The sequence below is a fragment of the Vicia villosa genome, unplaced genomic scaffold (genome assembly GCF_029867415.1).
Source record: "Vicia villosa cultivar HV-30 ecotype Madison, WI unplaced genomic scaffold, Vvil1.0 ctg.000835F_1_1, whole genome shotgun sequence".
NCBI lineage: Eukaryota > Viridiplantae > Streptophyta > Magnoliopsida > Fabales > Fabaceae > Vicia > Vicia villosa.
The window spans coordinates 733,281-750,918 of record NW_026705367.1 but is presented as its reverse complement, the minus strand read 5'-3'; the positions used below and the strand labels follow the sequence as shown (position 1 = coordinate 750,918).

General features: G+C 40.5%; 1 protein-coding gene and 1 non-coding gene across 2 annotated transcripts; both read right to left on the bottom strand.

The window, feature by feature from the left end:
- Nucleotides 1-360: 360 nt before the first annotated feature.
- On the bottom strand, nucleotides 361-2,021 carry LOC131631516 (uncharacterized; the record flags this gene model as incomplete). Its single annotated transcript, XM_058902312.1, has 2 exons — nucleotides 746-2,021; nucleotides 361-542 (listed from the first exon to the last, which is right to left on the bottom strand). Coding segments are annotated over exons 1-2 (1,458 nt in total), but the record flags the coding sequence as incomplete, so codon positions are not given.
- Nucleotides 2,022-5,194: 3,173 nt separating this feature from the next.
- Nucleotides 5,195-5,301, bottom strand: LOC131631517 (small nucleolar RNA R71). Its single transcript, XR_009292725.1, has one exon. It is a non-coding gene; the product is annotated as a small nucleolar RNA R71 (small nucleolar RNA).
- Between the last annotated feature and the right edge of the window lie 12,337 nt (nucleotides 5,302-17,638).

Below are 17,638 nucleotides of genomic sequence, written 5' to 3'. Positions count from 1 at the left end.
CTGCTTTTCTCTAAGAACCGACAACACAATCCTCATATGCTCCATGTGCTCTTCAATAGTCCGAGAGTAGATCAAGATGTCATCTATGAAGATCACCACGAACTGATCCAAATATGGTTGAAACACCCGGTTCATGTAATCCATAAAGACAGCAGGAGCATTGGTTACCCCGAATGGCATAACCAAGAACTCATAATGACCGTATATCGTCCTAAAAGCAGTCTTAGATACATCCGAACTCTTAACCCGAATTTGATGATATCCCGACCTGAGGTCAATCTTCGAGAACACACAGGCTCCTTTCAATTGATCCAGGAGGTCATCAATCCGTGGTAGAGGATACTTGTTCTTTATGGTTACCTTGTTCAGCTGACGATAGTCGATGCACAAATGCATACTACCATCCTTTTTCTTTACCAACAAAATTGGAGCTCCCCATGGAGAAACACTAGGACAAATGAAGTGTTTCGCCAACAACTCTTCTAACTGGCTCTTCAACTCTCTTAGCTCTGTAGGAGACATCCTATAAGGGGAAACTGAAACTGGAGCGGTACCCGGAACAAGATCAATAGAGAATTCAACTTCTCTTTCCGGTGGAAGAGAAGTAACATCCTCAGGAAATACATCGGAAAATTCACACACAACCGGAATCTCCAATACACTCTTCTTGTCCTTGGAATCCGACGTAAGAACCAAAAGGAAAGACTTCTCTCGAGCAAAAGGTAATTGATCATGTTAACTGTACCTTCAAGAAGATGTTCAATGGCATCGGTTGATGTAGTCTCCTCAGCAGGAATGAAGATAGCCTTCTCTTTACAACTGATGTACACCGAGTTAGCTGACAACCGGTCCATACCAAGTATTACATCGATCTTCTTAAGAGGTAGACAAATGAGATCAATCACGAATCTACGACCATTGAAGGTAATAGAACACTCCTTGCAAAATTCTCGAGCTTCTACTACATCGTCCGTAGCCGATGAGATAATCATAGGATTAGGAAGAAGACTCGTCTCAAAACCAAGCCTCCGTACACAAGGATAAGAAATAAAGGAATGTGGTACTCCATAATAAACTAGCACAAACAAAGGTTGGTTATTGACATAGCACGTACTAGCAATAAGATTAGTGTTCCCTTGGGCCTTCCTAGCGTCCAAGGTGTAAACACGACCTGGAGTCCTTTCGGGAGCATCTCGCACAGGACAATCCTTCCTAAAATGACCGAACTCTTGACACTTGTAGCATTTCACTGAGGCTGTCTTACAATCTCCATAATGCTTCCTGTTACACTTGCAACACCAAGGAGGTTGAGTAGAGCGATCACCATGAACTTGTCTCTTCATAGGCGGGAAATTGCGAGTTTTCAGATGCTGCCCCGACCTTCCTTGTTCCCTATGAACCGGCTTATTCTGTTCTCTTTCATCTTGGACTCTCTTCAATGTGTTCACGGCAACATAGCATTGCCTCAAACACTCAGCATAGGTGGTAAACTCCCTTTGAGACACACTGTGCACAATATCAGCATTCAGCCCCATGAGGAACTGATCAATCTTCCACAACTCATCTGGTGCATAAGCTGCTTGTCTGGAATAGGCAGCCATGTCCTCAAACTTCTCAGCATATTCAGATACCAACATGTTGCCTTGTTTGAAGGACTGAAACTCACGCTCCTTCAAAGCACGCACACTGTTGGGGTAGTACTTCTCCAAGAAAGCTGTCTTGAAATGTTGCCAATCCTTTGGAATCCCCCGGTTAGTGAAATACGTAGACTCCGTATTCCACCATCTACCTGCTGGTCCCTTCATTTTCTGAGCAGCAAAGATCACATTCTCTTCTTCTGTGCACTGAATATCCTGGAATATCATCTCCATAGCATATAGCCAATCATGCGCAATCACAGGATCTAAGCCACCCAAGAACTCTGGCGGATCCATCCGAAAGAAGGCACGAAAGTCAGGCCCTACTGCAGCCTGAGGAGTAGGAGCAGGAGCAGTTGGTTGTTGCCCTTGCATGCCTTGCATCATTTGCATCATCATCTGATTCTGTTGTTGCATCTGTTGCATTATCTGCACCCAAGGCACACCCGCATTCTCGGTTTCAGGCTCAGTCTCCACATTCCTCGTCCTGGGCCTTCTGGGACCTCTGCGTTGTTCAGCCATCTTCCTGTTTGTCCTACACACAGAATCAAGTTGATCAGGCTTAATGCCATAAGTAAGACATAAGGAATCATGCTGACACTACACATATGAGGCAGAATTATGCTGACTTATGATGTTTCGTGGCAAATCCGAGGTTCGACCTGCTCTGATACCAACTGTAACACCCCATACATACATTGCCTAGGATATACGTATATGGCATTAAAATGGTACTCGAAAATCATAAACATAAGCAGCGGAATTGATAATGTATAAGTACAAGTACAAAAGCCCAAACTGTCATGGCCAAATACATGAGTTCCAACTGGTATAAATACATATCCATAGTACAAAAGATGGAGATACAAGAGATCATAAACTATGACAAAACACATCGCCAAGAAACACCAACACGAAGCTAGTCCATCTTACCCTTGCCTCGATCCTGCCTCGAACCACCTGTAAAAAGAATAATTGGAATGGGGGGAGATTACTAAATTTCAGTGAGTCTCCCTATCCTACGGGTTCACTCAGTTCTACAGGGAACATGCAATCAACGGATCCACCGAGGATCCGGGTTACCTCACGGCCAGGTACAAATACAAACAAGGGTACACCGTTAATGGAAGTCCCATAACTACCCAAGATGGCTGATAACACGATTTTATATCGTATATTTAGCCTAAAATCCATAGATATTTATAGCATTTTCCATTTATTATGTCAATTTATTATGATATTACGCGTGTATTTGCTTTGTTTCAGGTTTTACACTTCAATTCCGACTATTTGCGAAAAGGAAAGAAAATCGAGCTTAAATGACCAATATTTATGCTTAAAAGACGAAAAGGGGTGCTGAAACTAAAGAGGGGTGCAATTAGGACCCAAAAGGCCCAAAAGAGACGAACCAGCCCACAAAGGAACAAAATTGCGTGGCCCAAACCTGCCCAGCAAGTGGAGACGCACGTCTCCACATCCTCTATGCCACGTCAGCAAAGGGAGACGCACGTCTCCATGTTCCTACATCTTCTCCACAGGAGACGCACGTCTCAAGTCACGTACCCAGTCTCCCTGAAGAATAGGAGACGCACGTCTCCAAGTCCCGGTCTGCAAAAAGTCCCGTTTTTCACGCAAAGCAACTGCAAAGCCTCACCTATAAATAGAGGCAGCCACTTCAGTCCAAAGCGTCCGATTTCCTGCCAACGAAGTGCTGCCGAAATTGTACCGCGAACTGCTTTTCATTATTCTGTCTTCATTTAACCGTCTATTTTCTCACAACGATTTCTACACAGGAAATTGTTGTGAACTTTTCATAGATCTAGCCTTACGTTAGATCTATCGCTTTATTTTCCTTGTTTTTATTTTCTGCCATTTAAATTCCGAAGAACGATCCAGCCAAGCTGTGGTGGAAGTTCGATACTTGAAGAATTATTTGCCAATTATTTAATTCAGGTTTTTATTTACCGCTTTTATTTATATTACTATTGCATGATATATCTATATTATATGCCATTTAATATGCTTATTATTATGAACAAAACCGATTTATGCATGTTTAACCGTATTAATATGTCTGGCTAAAATACTAAAGGTATCGGTATGTAAAGTAAGTTAACCGTAGGGATCGGAAATAAATTGGCTTAAATTAGGTTTTATTAATTATCACTTATTTTTGGTTTATATGTCTAGTTTAATTAGTAAGTCTTAAAACCGATAGAGCGAAAGTTTGAGGGATTAGGACGGTCAAAGGTTAAAACCAATAGAGCGAAAGTTTGAGGTCTTTAACTGGATAGTAGACATAGGACATTAGTTTTAAGGATGGCGAAAGCGTATTAAAACTAATTGGAACTTATTTATTTTCAAAAATTGTTTTTACACTCGAGCGGGATGGCGAAAGCGTACGTTAGGGGTATTAGCTTGCTCCGAGTCAACAGAGCGAAAGTTTGAGATTAGGAGATTTAAATAGATAACAACCTCGTAAAATAGGCATTTTATTAATTACATTGTTTTCAAAAAGCTCTTCTAAAATCTAATGGGATGGCGAAAGCGTACATTAGGATTAGGATAGTAGTCTGAATCAACAGAGCGAAAGTTTGAGACGAGGATTTTTAATCAATTGGAATTAGTAAAGATTTTTAATTTAATTATGTAAAAGCCAATGAACCTTCGGATTACCTTTAGTTAAACGAAATACATACTGATACCTGTCTTTTATTATTATTCTTTATTTTCTCACAATCACTTTCCCTTAGGAACAATCGAAATTTTAGTACTCCTAGCTTTACATAGTAACCTTAGATAACGGTAGATCGATTCATAGTCCCTGTGGATTCGATATCTTTTAAAACTACACGACACGACTGTGCACTTGCAGTTATCAGATTTATAGACACGTAAAGTCGCGATCAAGTTTTTGGCGCCGTTGCCGGGGACTATTTAAGTCGATATCGTAACTCACTGTTACACCGTAGAGACTAGGAAAATTCTTCCCTTTCTTTTTGAACGATTGTATGCCAAATACTCGTTCACAAGGAGGAGACTTAATACAACGAATTAACGAGATCGAACGTTTCATTAACGTTAAACGTCGAGCTCGCAACCTTCCCGAAGTAGCAGAAATTCCGATTAATCAGGAATTGAATTTTACTGATCAAATCAATCAAATCACCCCGAAGTTAGAGATGGCTGCTATTCGTCCTCTTAGAGACTATGCCGCTCCTTCGCGCGCTGAACCGCATTCAAGTATCGCACCACCTGCGATTGAAGCGAACAATTTCGAACTGAAACCTTCACTGGTCCAAGCTGTTCAACAGAATCAATTCTCTGGAAGCCCTGTAGACGACCCCAATCTCCATTTATCCGTGTTCGTGCAATACGCCGACACTATCAAAGCCAACAACGTTAGTTCCGAAGCTATTCGATTACGCCTTTTCCCTTTCTCCTTGAGAGATAGAGCGAGAGCGTGGCTTCAATCCCTGCCTTCCAATTCCATAACTACGTGGGACGAATTGAAGAGAGTATTCTTAGCAAGATATTTTCCGCCTAGCAAAACTGCTATGCTTAGAGGTCAAATCAACGGATTTACCCAGAAAGATAACGAATCGCTTTTCGAAGCTTGGGAACGTTACAAGGACATGCTTAGAATATGTCCTCATCATGGACTCGAACCATGGCTGATCATCCATACCTTTTATGGTGGTCTCTTATATAACACTAAAATGACTATAGATGCCGCTGCTGGCGGAGCATTAATGGACAAACCCCATGATGAAGCATACAAACTCATAGAGAACATGGCACAAAACCATTACCAATGGGGAGGAGAACGCGCCGCTCTAGAGAAAGCCCAAACCAAAGGAGGAATGTACGAAATTAGTGGTATAGACCGCGTTAACGCTAAAGTAGACGCTTTAACTCAAAAGATTGAGAATTTGACCATCACTCCTTCAGCCACCGCTGCCGCTGCAGCACCTAACTGCGAGATTTGTGGATTGACTGGGCATGTAGTTGCTGAATGTCAACTCTTGACTGGAGTCCCATCTGATCAAGTAAATTACGCTCAAGGAAACCCTTATTCTAACACGTACAACCCTGGATGGAAAAACCACCCGAACTTTTCTTATAAGAACAACAATGCGTTGTACGCGCCTGGACAAGCACCTGCTGTACCACCTGGCTACCAAAAAGCGCCTGTAGCTGCTCAAAACACCCCTAGGAAGTCAAACCTAGAAATCATGATGGAGAACTTCATAGCTTCCCAACAACAAACCAATAAAGATTTCTTGAATCAAAACATCCACAATAGCGAGCAACTAAAACAACTATCGAACAAAGTAGATGCTTTAGCTACGCATAACAAAATGTTAGAAACTCAAATCTCACAAGTAGCTCAACAACAAGCACCTACTGCTGCCCCTGCTGGCACGTTTCCTGCTCAACCACAACCTAATCCTAAAGGACATGCGAACGCGATAACACTACGAAGTGGAACTAATTACGATGGACCCATAGATCCTAGAACCCAAAACGTACCCATGTCACAACAAGAGCCAAAGGAAACCCAAAAGAAACCAACCGACGAACAAACTGCTAAGACTGATGAGAACAATAACGAAGTGGAACCCGAAAAGGAGAAACCTTATGTTCCACCACCACCTTATAAGCCACCAATTCCTTACCCTCAGAGATTAGCTAAATCAAAAACCGAAGCGCAATTTAAAAGATTTGTAGAACTTCTGAAGCAATTAAACATAACCATACCATTCACAGAAGCCATAACTGAGATGCCTTCATACGCTAAGTTCTTAAAAGAAATCTTATCAAACAAAAAGAAGCTCGAGGATAACGAAACTATAACACTTACCGCTGAATGTAGCGCTATCATCCAAAACAACATGCCTCCAAAACTGAAAGACCCTGGTAGTTTCTCTATACCCTGCGTAATTGGAAAAACCATCATAGAGAAAGCCTTATGCGATTTAGGAGCTAGTGTTAGTTTGATGCCCCTTTCAACCTGTAAGAAACTCAATCTAGGTGAGCTTAAAGCAACAAGAATGTCTCTTCAACTAGCAGACCGTTCAGTTAAATATCCTGTAGGAATGTTAGAGAATATCCCTGTTCGTGTAGGTCAATTCTACATCCCAACTGACTTCATCATTATGGATATCCAAGAAGACTCTAACATCCCGATCATATTAGGAAGACCATTTTTAGCGACCGCTGGTGCAATTATAGATGTAAAGCGAGGAAAGCTTACTTTCGAAGTAGGAGAAGAGAAAATAGAATTTATCCTTTCCCAATTCCTAAAAGCACCTTCTATAATTGACACATGCTGTTCTGCTGATATAATCGACGAATGTGTCAAGGAAATAAAATCCGAACCAAATAAGGAAACCGAAACCCTAAGAATTCCTATGCCGCCAATTTTTGAAGATGACAACTGGCGTGAAGAATACCAAGATAACCACCTGAGTGAATGCTTAGCTTTAACCCCTGATCCTATACCTGGACCTAAGAAACCTGCTATAGAGCTGAAGACACTTCCTACTGATCTTAGATACGAATTTCTAGACGAAGAACTAAACCGACCAGTTATAGTGAACGCCAACTTAGGACGAACCGAGACTGAAAAATTACTTAATGTTCTAAGAAAATACCCTACCGCTTTAGGATACAACATATCAGATCTAAAAGGTATAAGCCCTTCTCTGTGTATGCACCGCATTATGCTCGAAGACGATAGTAAAACCTCTAGGGAACATCAAAGGCGAATAAATCCTATTATGAGCGATGTGGTTAAAAAGGAAATCCAAAAACTGCTAGAAGCTGGAATAATATATCCTATATCCGATAGCAAATGGGTTAGCCCCGTTCACGTCGTACCAAAGAAAGGAGGAGTCATTGTAATCACTAACGCAAAAGGAGAATCTGTAGCACAACGTACCCAAACTGGATGGAGGATGTGCATTGACTATAGGAAGCTAAATAAAGCTACCCGAAAAGACCATTTCCCTTTACCTTTCATAGATCAAATGCTCGAACGCCTGGCTAAACACTCACATTTTTGTTATCTGGATGGATACTCCGGATTTTTCCAAATTCCTATCCACCCTGACGACCAAGAGAAGACCACATTCACCTGTCCTTATGGTACATTCGCTTATAGACGAATGCCTTTTGGACTCTGCAATGCACCCGCGACCTTCCAAAGATGCATGATGGCAATATTTGCCGACTTCCTAGATGGAATAATGGAGGTCTTTATGGACGACTTCTCTGTCTGTGGAGGAAGTTTTGAAACATGTTTAGAAAACCTTGAAATGGTGCTTAGACGATGCGTAAGCGTAAACCTAGTCCTTAATTGGGAAAAATGCCATTTCATGGTTCGACAAGGAATTGTACTTGGACACATCGTATCCGATAGAGGAATCGAAGTTGATAAAGCAAAAATCGAGATTATCGAAAACCTTCAACCTCCCAAAACCGTTAGAGAAATAAGAAGTTTTCTGGGACATGCTGGTTTTTACCGACGCTTCATTAAGGATTTCTCTAAAATAACCAAACCTTTAACTGAACTACTCATGAAAGACGCCGAATTTGTTTTCACCGATAAATGCACTGAAGCATTTCAAACGCTTAAACAAGCATTGATCTCTGCGCCAATTATGCAACCTCCCGACTGGAATGAACCTTTCGAAATAATGTGTGACGCAAGTGATTATGCTGTAGGAGCCGTTCTAGGACAAAGAAAGGATAAGAAACTACATGTCATATATTATGCGAGTAGAACCCTAGACGAAGCTCAGATGAATTATGCCACGACAGAAAAAGAATTATTAGCTGTCGTATTCGCATTAGACAAATTCCGTTCTTACCTGGTAGGAGCCAAAATAATCATATACACTGACCACGCCGCCATTAGGTACCTCCTAACCAAAAAGGACGCTAAACCAAGACTTTTGAGATGGATCTTGTTACTACAGGAATTCGACCTGGAAATTAAAGATAAGAAAGGCACTGAAAATGTCGTAGCAGATCACCTCTCTCGATTGGAAAATCTGAAACCCGAACAAGTACCAATTGACGATGATTTCCCTTATGAAAGACTCATCGCCCAATTAGAAGCAAATGAATTCGAACCATACCGTCCAAACTCTGAAACCGAGAAATTAGCTGAAATAGCTTTAGCCCGATCTAACACACCTTGGTATGCAGATTTCGTAAATTACCTAGCTGCTGGTGTGCTTCCTCCTGATCTAAGCTACCAACAGAAGAAGAAATTCTTCCATGACCTAAAACATTACTATTGGGACGACCCACTCCTTTTCAAAAGAGGCCCCGATGGAATCTTTAGACGTTGTGTACCCGAGGAAGAGATAAGAAGCATAATAACACATTGTCATTCTGCACCGTGTGGAGGACACCATAGCACATCTAGAACCTGCGCCAAAATCCTTCAATCTGGACTCTTCTGGCCCAACCTGTGGAAAGACGTCTATTTTGCTGTACTAAGCTGTGATAGATGCCAACGAACTGGAAACATTTCAAGACGCGATGAAATGCCTCAAAAAGGCATTCTAGAAGTAGAAATATTTGACGTCTGGGGAATAGACTTCATGGGACCGTTTCCGTCATCGTTTGGAAATCAATATATACTCGTAGCCGTCGATTACGTTTCAAAATGGATAGAAGCTATTGCTTCCCCTACAAACGATACACGAGTAGTTATTAAACTTTTCAAAAACGTCATCTTTCCTAGGTTCGGTGTGCCAAGACTGGTAATTAGCGATGGTGGTTCCCATTTCATTTCAAGAATACTTGAGAAACTCCTTCGAAAATATGGAGTAAATCATCGAATAGCCACACCATATCATCCACAAACAAGCGGTCAAGTAGAAGTATCTAACCGCGAAATAAAACAAATATTGGAGAAAACTGTTGCTATATCGAGGAAAGATTGGTCAACCAAGCTAAATGAAGCTTTATGGGCTTATAGAACAGCTTTCAAAACTCCAATAGGAACTACACCATTCAAACTCGTTTATGGAAAATCATGCCACCTACCAGTAGAGTTAGAACATAAAGCCTATTGGGCCATTAAGAATTTAAACCTAAACTACACTGCCGCTGGTGAGAAACGACTTCTAGACATAAACGAATTAGAAGAACTTAGACAAGACGCTTACGAAAACGCCAAAATCTATAAAGAGCGAACGAAAAAATGGCACGACAAGCGTATATCTAGGAAAAATTTTAGCATAGGCGATAAAGTGCTCTTATTTAATTCTAGACTAAAATTATTTCCTGGTAAGTTACGATCTAGATGGTCTGGCCCTTTCGAAATAACTAACATATTTCCAAGTGGAGCGATAGAAATCAAAGGAGAAACCGTCAAACCTTTTGTCGTAAATGGGCAACGTCTTAAGTATTACCATCATCTCGAATACGATGAAAACATCGAAGTTTTTAAACTTGACGAACTGCCCGCTCTTTCGAAAAAATAGTTTTCTATTTTTAAATCGTCGAGCTTACGACATTAAACAAAGCGCTTGGTGGGAGACAACCCACATATATTTATTCTTCTATTTTATTTTATTAAAACTTTAATTTTCCTATTATTTTTATTTTTATTTTTCATTTTTAAAATTTTATTTTATTTTTAATTTTAATTTTAATCATTTTTTATTTTCCATACATCTTATAATAATTATTATAATTATAACTACTATCTATGAATTGAGAAAATATTTCCGTTATAATTATATTTATTATTATAACTTGTTACCTAAGCTTAATTTTAACTTTTTATTTTATTTTAAATAAACACTAGCCTAATTCTAACTCAATCTTAACTTCTAGGTTTTTCATTTAATTACTAACTACGATGCAAGAAGTTGACAATATGGAAGTTGTGTTCCGTGGTAGAGGACAAGAAGCAAGATTTAACAAGCTGGCTGAAAGACACATGGAATTGACTTGCTATCCTCACCAACCAACTATGGTGAAGCTTGGTATCGAAGAAAGCATCCTACACCTGCTTAACCAAATCGGTTGGACTGGTTCTCACTTGTTCCGCAAGTTTAGCACTTATCGGAAGCTCACTCTGGAATTCTTGAGCTCCCTGACCTATCTTCCAAACTGTGGACAAGGACTGAAAAAAGGAGTTATTCTCTTTAGACTCTTTGGTATGGAGTTTAATTTCTGCATCCGAGATTTTGCTGAAATGTTAGAACTACCTCATGGACCCGATGCATACGCCCAAGTAGCTGAAGAAAATCTTCCATACTGGGAGTTGGAAAAATACTGGGGCAAGATCACTGGAAACGACAACCCTGAAGAGAATGAATTTCAATCTGAGAACATCCACAATCCTGCTTTCCGCTACTTTCACAAGATCCTTGCTCACTATATTTTTGGAAAGCCTGATAATGTCACTGAAGTTACTAGAGAAGAGCTGTTCATCATGTTTTGTACATCTCAGAATCGCCCGGTCAATGCCATCGCATTCATGCTTACAAACTTCGAGCGCATCACGCAAGACGAAGTTTCACCCATTAGGATCGGCGGATTTGTCACTATGATCGCTAATGCCATAGGAATGAGAGTGCCTTTGCTTAGATTGACACCTTTTGGTACCCATACCTCTATGGACATCAATTTCTGCTTTAATCGAGGTATCATCGGTAATCTTGGACCTGATCGTTTTGAATTGCTCATTGATAACAAAGTTTGGTATCAGTTCACCTTACCGAACCCTAGGACAAGTGTGCACAACCCTACCAACTGGCTTTACTATGGTCAGATTCCTGAGAGAGAGCCATCACCTGAAACTCCTCAAGCTTATGAACATTTTGATGAGGAAATGCCTGCATCTGAATCTGAACCTGAAACACCTCCTGGTTATTATGAACCTCTTCCTGTGGATGAACCCATTCCTGATTATGAACCTCTTCCTTTTGACGAGCCTGTATCTGAGTATGAACCTGAAACTCGTTCTGAAGATTCCGTTGAAGATCACACTGTTGATATGACTGATGTCGAGGTCGAGCAACAACAACCCGCTACATCTACCGCATCGGTAAATCAAAGGATGCCCAATCTGAACACGCACGAACAAGCAATCAATGCACTACAACAAGATGTACAACATGTGCGAAACGAGCTTCACACTTTGCAAATGCATTTCTTCGATTTCATCGACACCGTAAATGCTCAGTTCGACGAAGTTTTCAAACACATTCAGTCCAATCAGAACAACAATAGACGTGGCTAGATGTTACCATATTAGATTATTAGATTTTTATTTCTAGTTTTAGTAATTTCTATTCTTAGTTTAGATTTACATTTTTCTGCACTTTTCCATTCTGCTATTGTTAACACTCAGTACTGGTTTAATTTTAAATGCAATATTTTATTCACTACTGCTGTTGTGTTATAATATACTGCTATTAACTGCTATATATATTTTCCTGGCTATCACTTTTTGCTGTTAATAGTATTAAAATAAGACACTGTTCTGAACTGATGGACACTTTTTGCTGTTAATGGTATCAGTCAACACTGGCTGGTCATCTGCATGCGTGACCCACTTGTCTGCCACAGGAGACGCCCGTCTCCATCTGTGTGGGACCAGTTGGAACGAAACAGGGGACAGGAGACGCACGTCTCCATGCTCTGCCCCAGCAGACTGGCTGCCTGAGACGCACGTCTCCCAAGGCTAGCAGTCTGCATTTGACCACGCAGACACTCTTCTCTCCCTCTTGAATTTTGAATTTGAATTTCAAAATTCATTCTCCTCATTCTTCCCCTATTTATTCCATTTAAACCCCATTAACCTCATTCATCCTCCATCATTCACCTCTTAAACTCCATTCATTTCCCATTCTTCTATTCTATTCAAACTTCAAACACCACCATTAATCCATTTTAATTCTCCATTAACCACCCCATTTTCAAACCTCACTATAAAACCACACCACCACCACTCTTATTCTTCACAACCTTCATTCCATTTCTTTTCTACCATTCTACTATCATATCTATTTTCCATTTCCATACTCATCATGCCTCCACGTTCATTAATCCGTAGTGAGCGTCCCGAGCGACCACCTCCCGACCTTTCAAACATTATCTTCCGAGATGATGCTCAACGAACAAAATATGTTGCTTTCTACGAACGTTCGGTTGTTCCCACAAAATTTGTGAACACCGAGTGTCTAGAAACTTTGGGTCTCATTGATGGTGTCACCCGTTTGCTCACTAAATCTAGCCTCCACCATCTTTGTACCGAACCCGTACCTACTTATGAGCCGCTCGTCTTAGAATTTTTGAGTTCCTTCAACTACGACACTCCCTCTACTCAACCATTCTCAACCGGTACCATCCAATTCCGGATGTTCAACCGTGAATATGCTCTAGATCAAGATGTCGTAGCTTCATATTTGCATTTTAATCATGCTCCAATTGCTCACCGCTCAATCTTTCAAGAACTCAATGGTCGATCCTGGGAGGATCTCGCTTTTGAATTTTGGTTCCATCTCACTGGAGAAAATCCTACCGGTTGGAGAGCTCTTCATGCTTCTCACATTCAAAACCCCGCTATACGTTATTTTCAACGTGTTTTGGGGCATATTATTTTTGCAAGATCCAACAACCACAAGGTAAACCAAAATGAATTATTTTTCCTTTACTGTGCGCTTAACAATATCCGTTTCAATGCCGCACCGTTTATGTTCCAACACATCCAAGGCTTAGTCAACGCCCCCGCTACAAATCCATTCTTGCTTGGAGGCATTATCACTACCTTGGCCTGTGCTTTAGGTCTTGGTGACGAGCTCCTATCACTCTCTCATCTCATGAAGCCTGCTCAGTCACTCGATCTCACTTACTGCCGCGATTCCCACTTGGTTTCACCCCGCCATGATGGCCGATACACTTTGGTCGTCAATAAAGTTCCTATTCCTTATGTCATCCTTCCTTGTCCTGAAAGAATTAACATCCGTTATGTTCAACGTTGGAGGCTTATTGAAGAAAATCCTCATGATGACCAACAAGAACATCCTAATGAACCAATGGATGCAAATGAAGAAGAACTCAACCAAGGGCAAGCTGATGTCAACCAACCTCCTCCAAACAACCCTCCGCCTATTACTCTTGAAGCCATGTATGCTGCTATTCAACGCCACGATCAACTCGTTCAAGCTATGCAGACAAACCAAACTGAAACAATTAGGCTCATCCGAGAGATGCAACAGGAGCACCGTGACTATGCTATTAGGAACGAAAGTCAATACGCTGAAATTGCCCAATATTTGCATGATCTTGACATTCGTGTTAATGACTCTCCTGATAGACGTCGCCGTGTTCGTACAAGAGGCGCGAGCAGTTCTCAAAACCGCAACAATGAGGAGTAGTTCTTATGCACTGAGGACATTGCATCATCTAAGTCTGGGGGAGTCGTATTATTTCTATTTCCTATTTCCTTTAGTTTTATTTTTCCCTTCAGTTATTTCCCTTCCTTGTAATGTTTTTCTAATTCAATAAAGAATATTTATGGAATTTAAGTCTTATATGTATAATTCCGTAGTTATTTCAATTTCTTCCATTTTCTTGAGCCATAACAAAAATTTTTGCTCCTAAACGATAAACGCAAACCCCACACGTTCAAGAAATACGAAGCTACTCAATCACTCAACGCACCGAAACTGAATTAGTCAATATCCTTATTGTCACAACACTCTAAAACCCCCGAGTATACATAACCGATTTGAATACCCGTTATACCAAAACCACCGACTTTAAGTTTTGAAATAACCCTTAGTAGTTTATTCTAGCAGTCGGCACCGTCTTAGATACAAACTACGCAGAGAGTCGATGAATATAAGTGTATGATCCTCATAACAATTATGTGTTCAACTATAAGAAGAAATGTGCCTACTAAGTAAGGTGATCCTCACAAGATCATTTAACCTAACGGTCGCAAATCTCATATACAAAGAATTTAAAAACTCACTGTCGATTGGTTCAGAAGTCATCTGGTAATGAACTTGGTAGGAAGGACTATTGTCCGATTCCCCACAATCTACAAGTGAATGCTAAGGAGTATACCACATATTGTGCCAGAACTCCATGAGAAGGATCATAGTCACTAACCGACTACTCTGCTATGTGCGTGTCAAGATAATGGGCTTAATGTGATTGCGCGCGAATGAAAAGGGTGAAACATGATGACAAGTCAAATAGGTCGAGCTATAATGGCATGATTCGGATTGGTATGCATACTGGGAGTTGTTTAGTGTTGTTACTATAGGTTTATTGCTAAGATTCGTTACTTCCGAATAAGAACACTATGTAGCTAAGTATGACTGAACGACGTGGTGGAAGTGTGTTTCATTTATCTTTATCTTCTTATTTTGCTTGAGGACAAGCAAAGGTTCAAGTCTGGGGGAATTTGATAACACGATTTTATATCGTATATTTAGCCTAAAATCCATAGATATTTATAGCATTTTCCATTTATTATGTCAATTTATTATGATATTACGCGTGTATTTGCTTTGTTTCAGGTTTTACACTTCAATTCCGACTATTTGCGAAAAGGAAAGAAAATCGAGCTTAAATGACCAATATTTATGCTTAAAAGACGAAAAGGGGTGCTGAAACTAAAGAGGGGTGCAATTAGGACCCAAAAGGCCCAAAAGAGACGAACCAGCCCACAAAGGAACAAAATTGCGTGGCCCAAACCTGCCCAGCAAGTGGAGACGCACGTCTCCACATCCTCTATGCCACGTCAGCAAAGGGAGACGCACGTCTCCATGTTCCTACATCTTCTCCACAGGAGACGCACGTCTCAAGTCACGTACCCAGTCTCCCTGAAGAATAGGAGACGCACGTCTCCAAGTCCCGGTCTGCAAAAAGTCCCGTTTTTCACGCAAAGCAACTGCAAAGCCTCACCTATAAATAGAGGCAGCCACTTCAGTCCAAAGCGTCCGATTTCCTGCCAACGAAGTGCTGCCGAAATTGTACCGCGAACTGCTTTTCATTATTCTGTCTTCATTTAACCGTCTATTTTCTCACAACGATTTCTACACAGGAAATTGTTGTGAACTTTTCATAGATCTAGCCTTACGTTAGATCTATCGCTTTATTTTCCTTGTTTTTATTTTCTGCCATTTAAATTCCGAAGAACGATCCAGCCAAGCTGTGGTGGAAGTTCGATACTTGAAGAATTATTTGCCAATTATTTAATTCAGGTTTTTATTTACCGCTTTTATTTATATTACTATTGCATGATATATCTATATTATATGCCATTTAATATGCTTATTATTATGAACAAAACCGATTTATGCATGTTTAACCGTATTAATATGTCTGGCTAAAATACTAAAGGTATCGGTATGTAAAGTAAGTTAACCGTAGGGATCGGAAATAAATTGGCTTAAATTAGGTTTTATTAATTATCACTTATTTTTGGTTTATATGTCTAGTTTAATTAGTAAGTCTTAAAACCGATAGAGCGAAAGTTTGAGGGATTAGGACGGTCAAAGGTTAAAACCAATAGAGCGAAAGTTTGAGGTCTTTAACTGGATAGTAGACATAGGACATTAGTTTTAAGGATGGCGAAAGCGTATTAAAACTAATTGGAACTTATTTATTTTCAAAAATTGTTTTTACACTCGAGCGGGATGGCGAAAGCGTACGTTAGGGGTATTAGCTTGCTCCGAGTCAACAGAGCGAAAGTTTGAGATTAGGAGATTTAAATAGATAACAACCTCGTAAAATAGGCATTTTATTAATTACATTGTTTTCAAAAAGCTCTTCTAAAATCTAATGGGATGGCGAAAGCGTACATTAGGATTAGGATAGTAGTCTGAATCAACAGAGCGAAAGTTTGAGACGAGGATTTTTAATCAATTGGAATTAGTAAAGATTTTTAATTTAATTATGTAAAAGCCAATGAACCTTCGGATTACCTTTAGTTAAACGAAATACATACTGATACCTGTCTTTTATTATTATTCTTTATTTTCTCACAATCACTTTCCCTTAGGAACAATCGAAATTTTAGTACTCCTAGCTTTACATAGTAACCTTAGATAACGGTAGATCGATTCATAGTCCCTGTGGATTCGATATCTTTTAAAACTACACGACACGACTGTGCACTTGCAGTTATCAGATTTATAGACACGTAAAGTCGCGATCAATGGCATCAACAACAACGAGCTCAACGCCACCACAAACAAGTGTGCAGACCCGTACCCATGTACGAGGAATCCAGGAGTACATCTCGCCCGTCTACCTAGGCTGCCAAACCACACCCTCGGTGAGTTACTCCTGCACATCGTGTCAAGAGACTCGCACAAGACCACCGCACTATGAGTCAGATGAATCTCATGTGAATTACACCTACTTGGCTACACAATCTCATCTTTGATGAGTTACCGCAGTGACTTCCTAAGTGGTGTCACTACCCCATCAATCATGTATATACGCAGGTGGTTATCCAAATGCGAAAACGCATACATGACAGTACAAGCCCACCGGGCGAAAGCCTAGTGATTATCTAGGTGACATCACTAGAGGTGAGTCTGAAGTGATGTAGCCTACGTGGCATCACGACCCCACCATACCAAGCACGCCAATATGTTACATCAAGGTGGGAAACGCCTTTCAAGACCCTCACCTTCATATTGCAATGGTAGCTCAGGTGCATAAATATACCGAGCACGCATGTGTGTCACATCAAGGTGGGAAACGCCATTCAAGACCCTCACCTTCACACCGCAACGGTAAATGATGGACTAAGTCCATAAACAGGACTTACCACCTAGTAGCTTAAGCTTACTCCGATTCAAGCACACACACATCACAGTATCAGCCATCACACAGGCAATCACATCCAAGTGCTCAACCGGAACAAGTGGAAACATCAATAATTATGCCACAATATAATCCACACGATTTGTATTTCACAACATACAAGCATATTCAAGGGA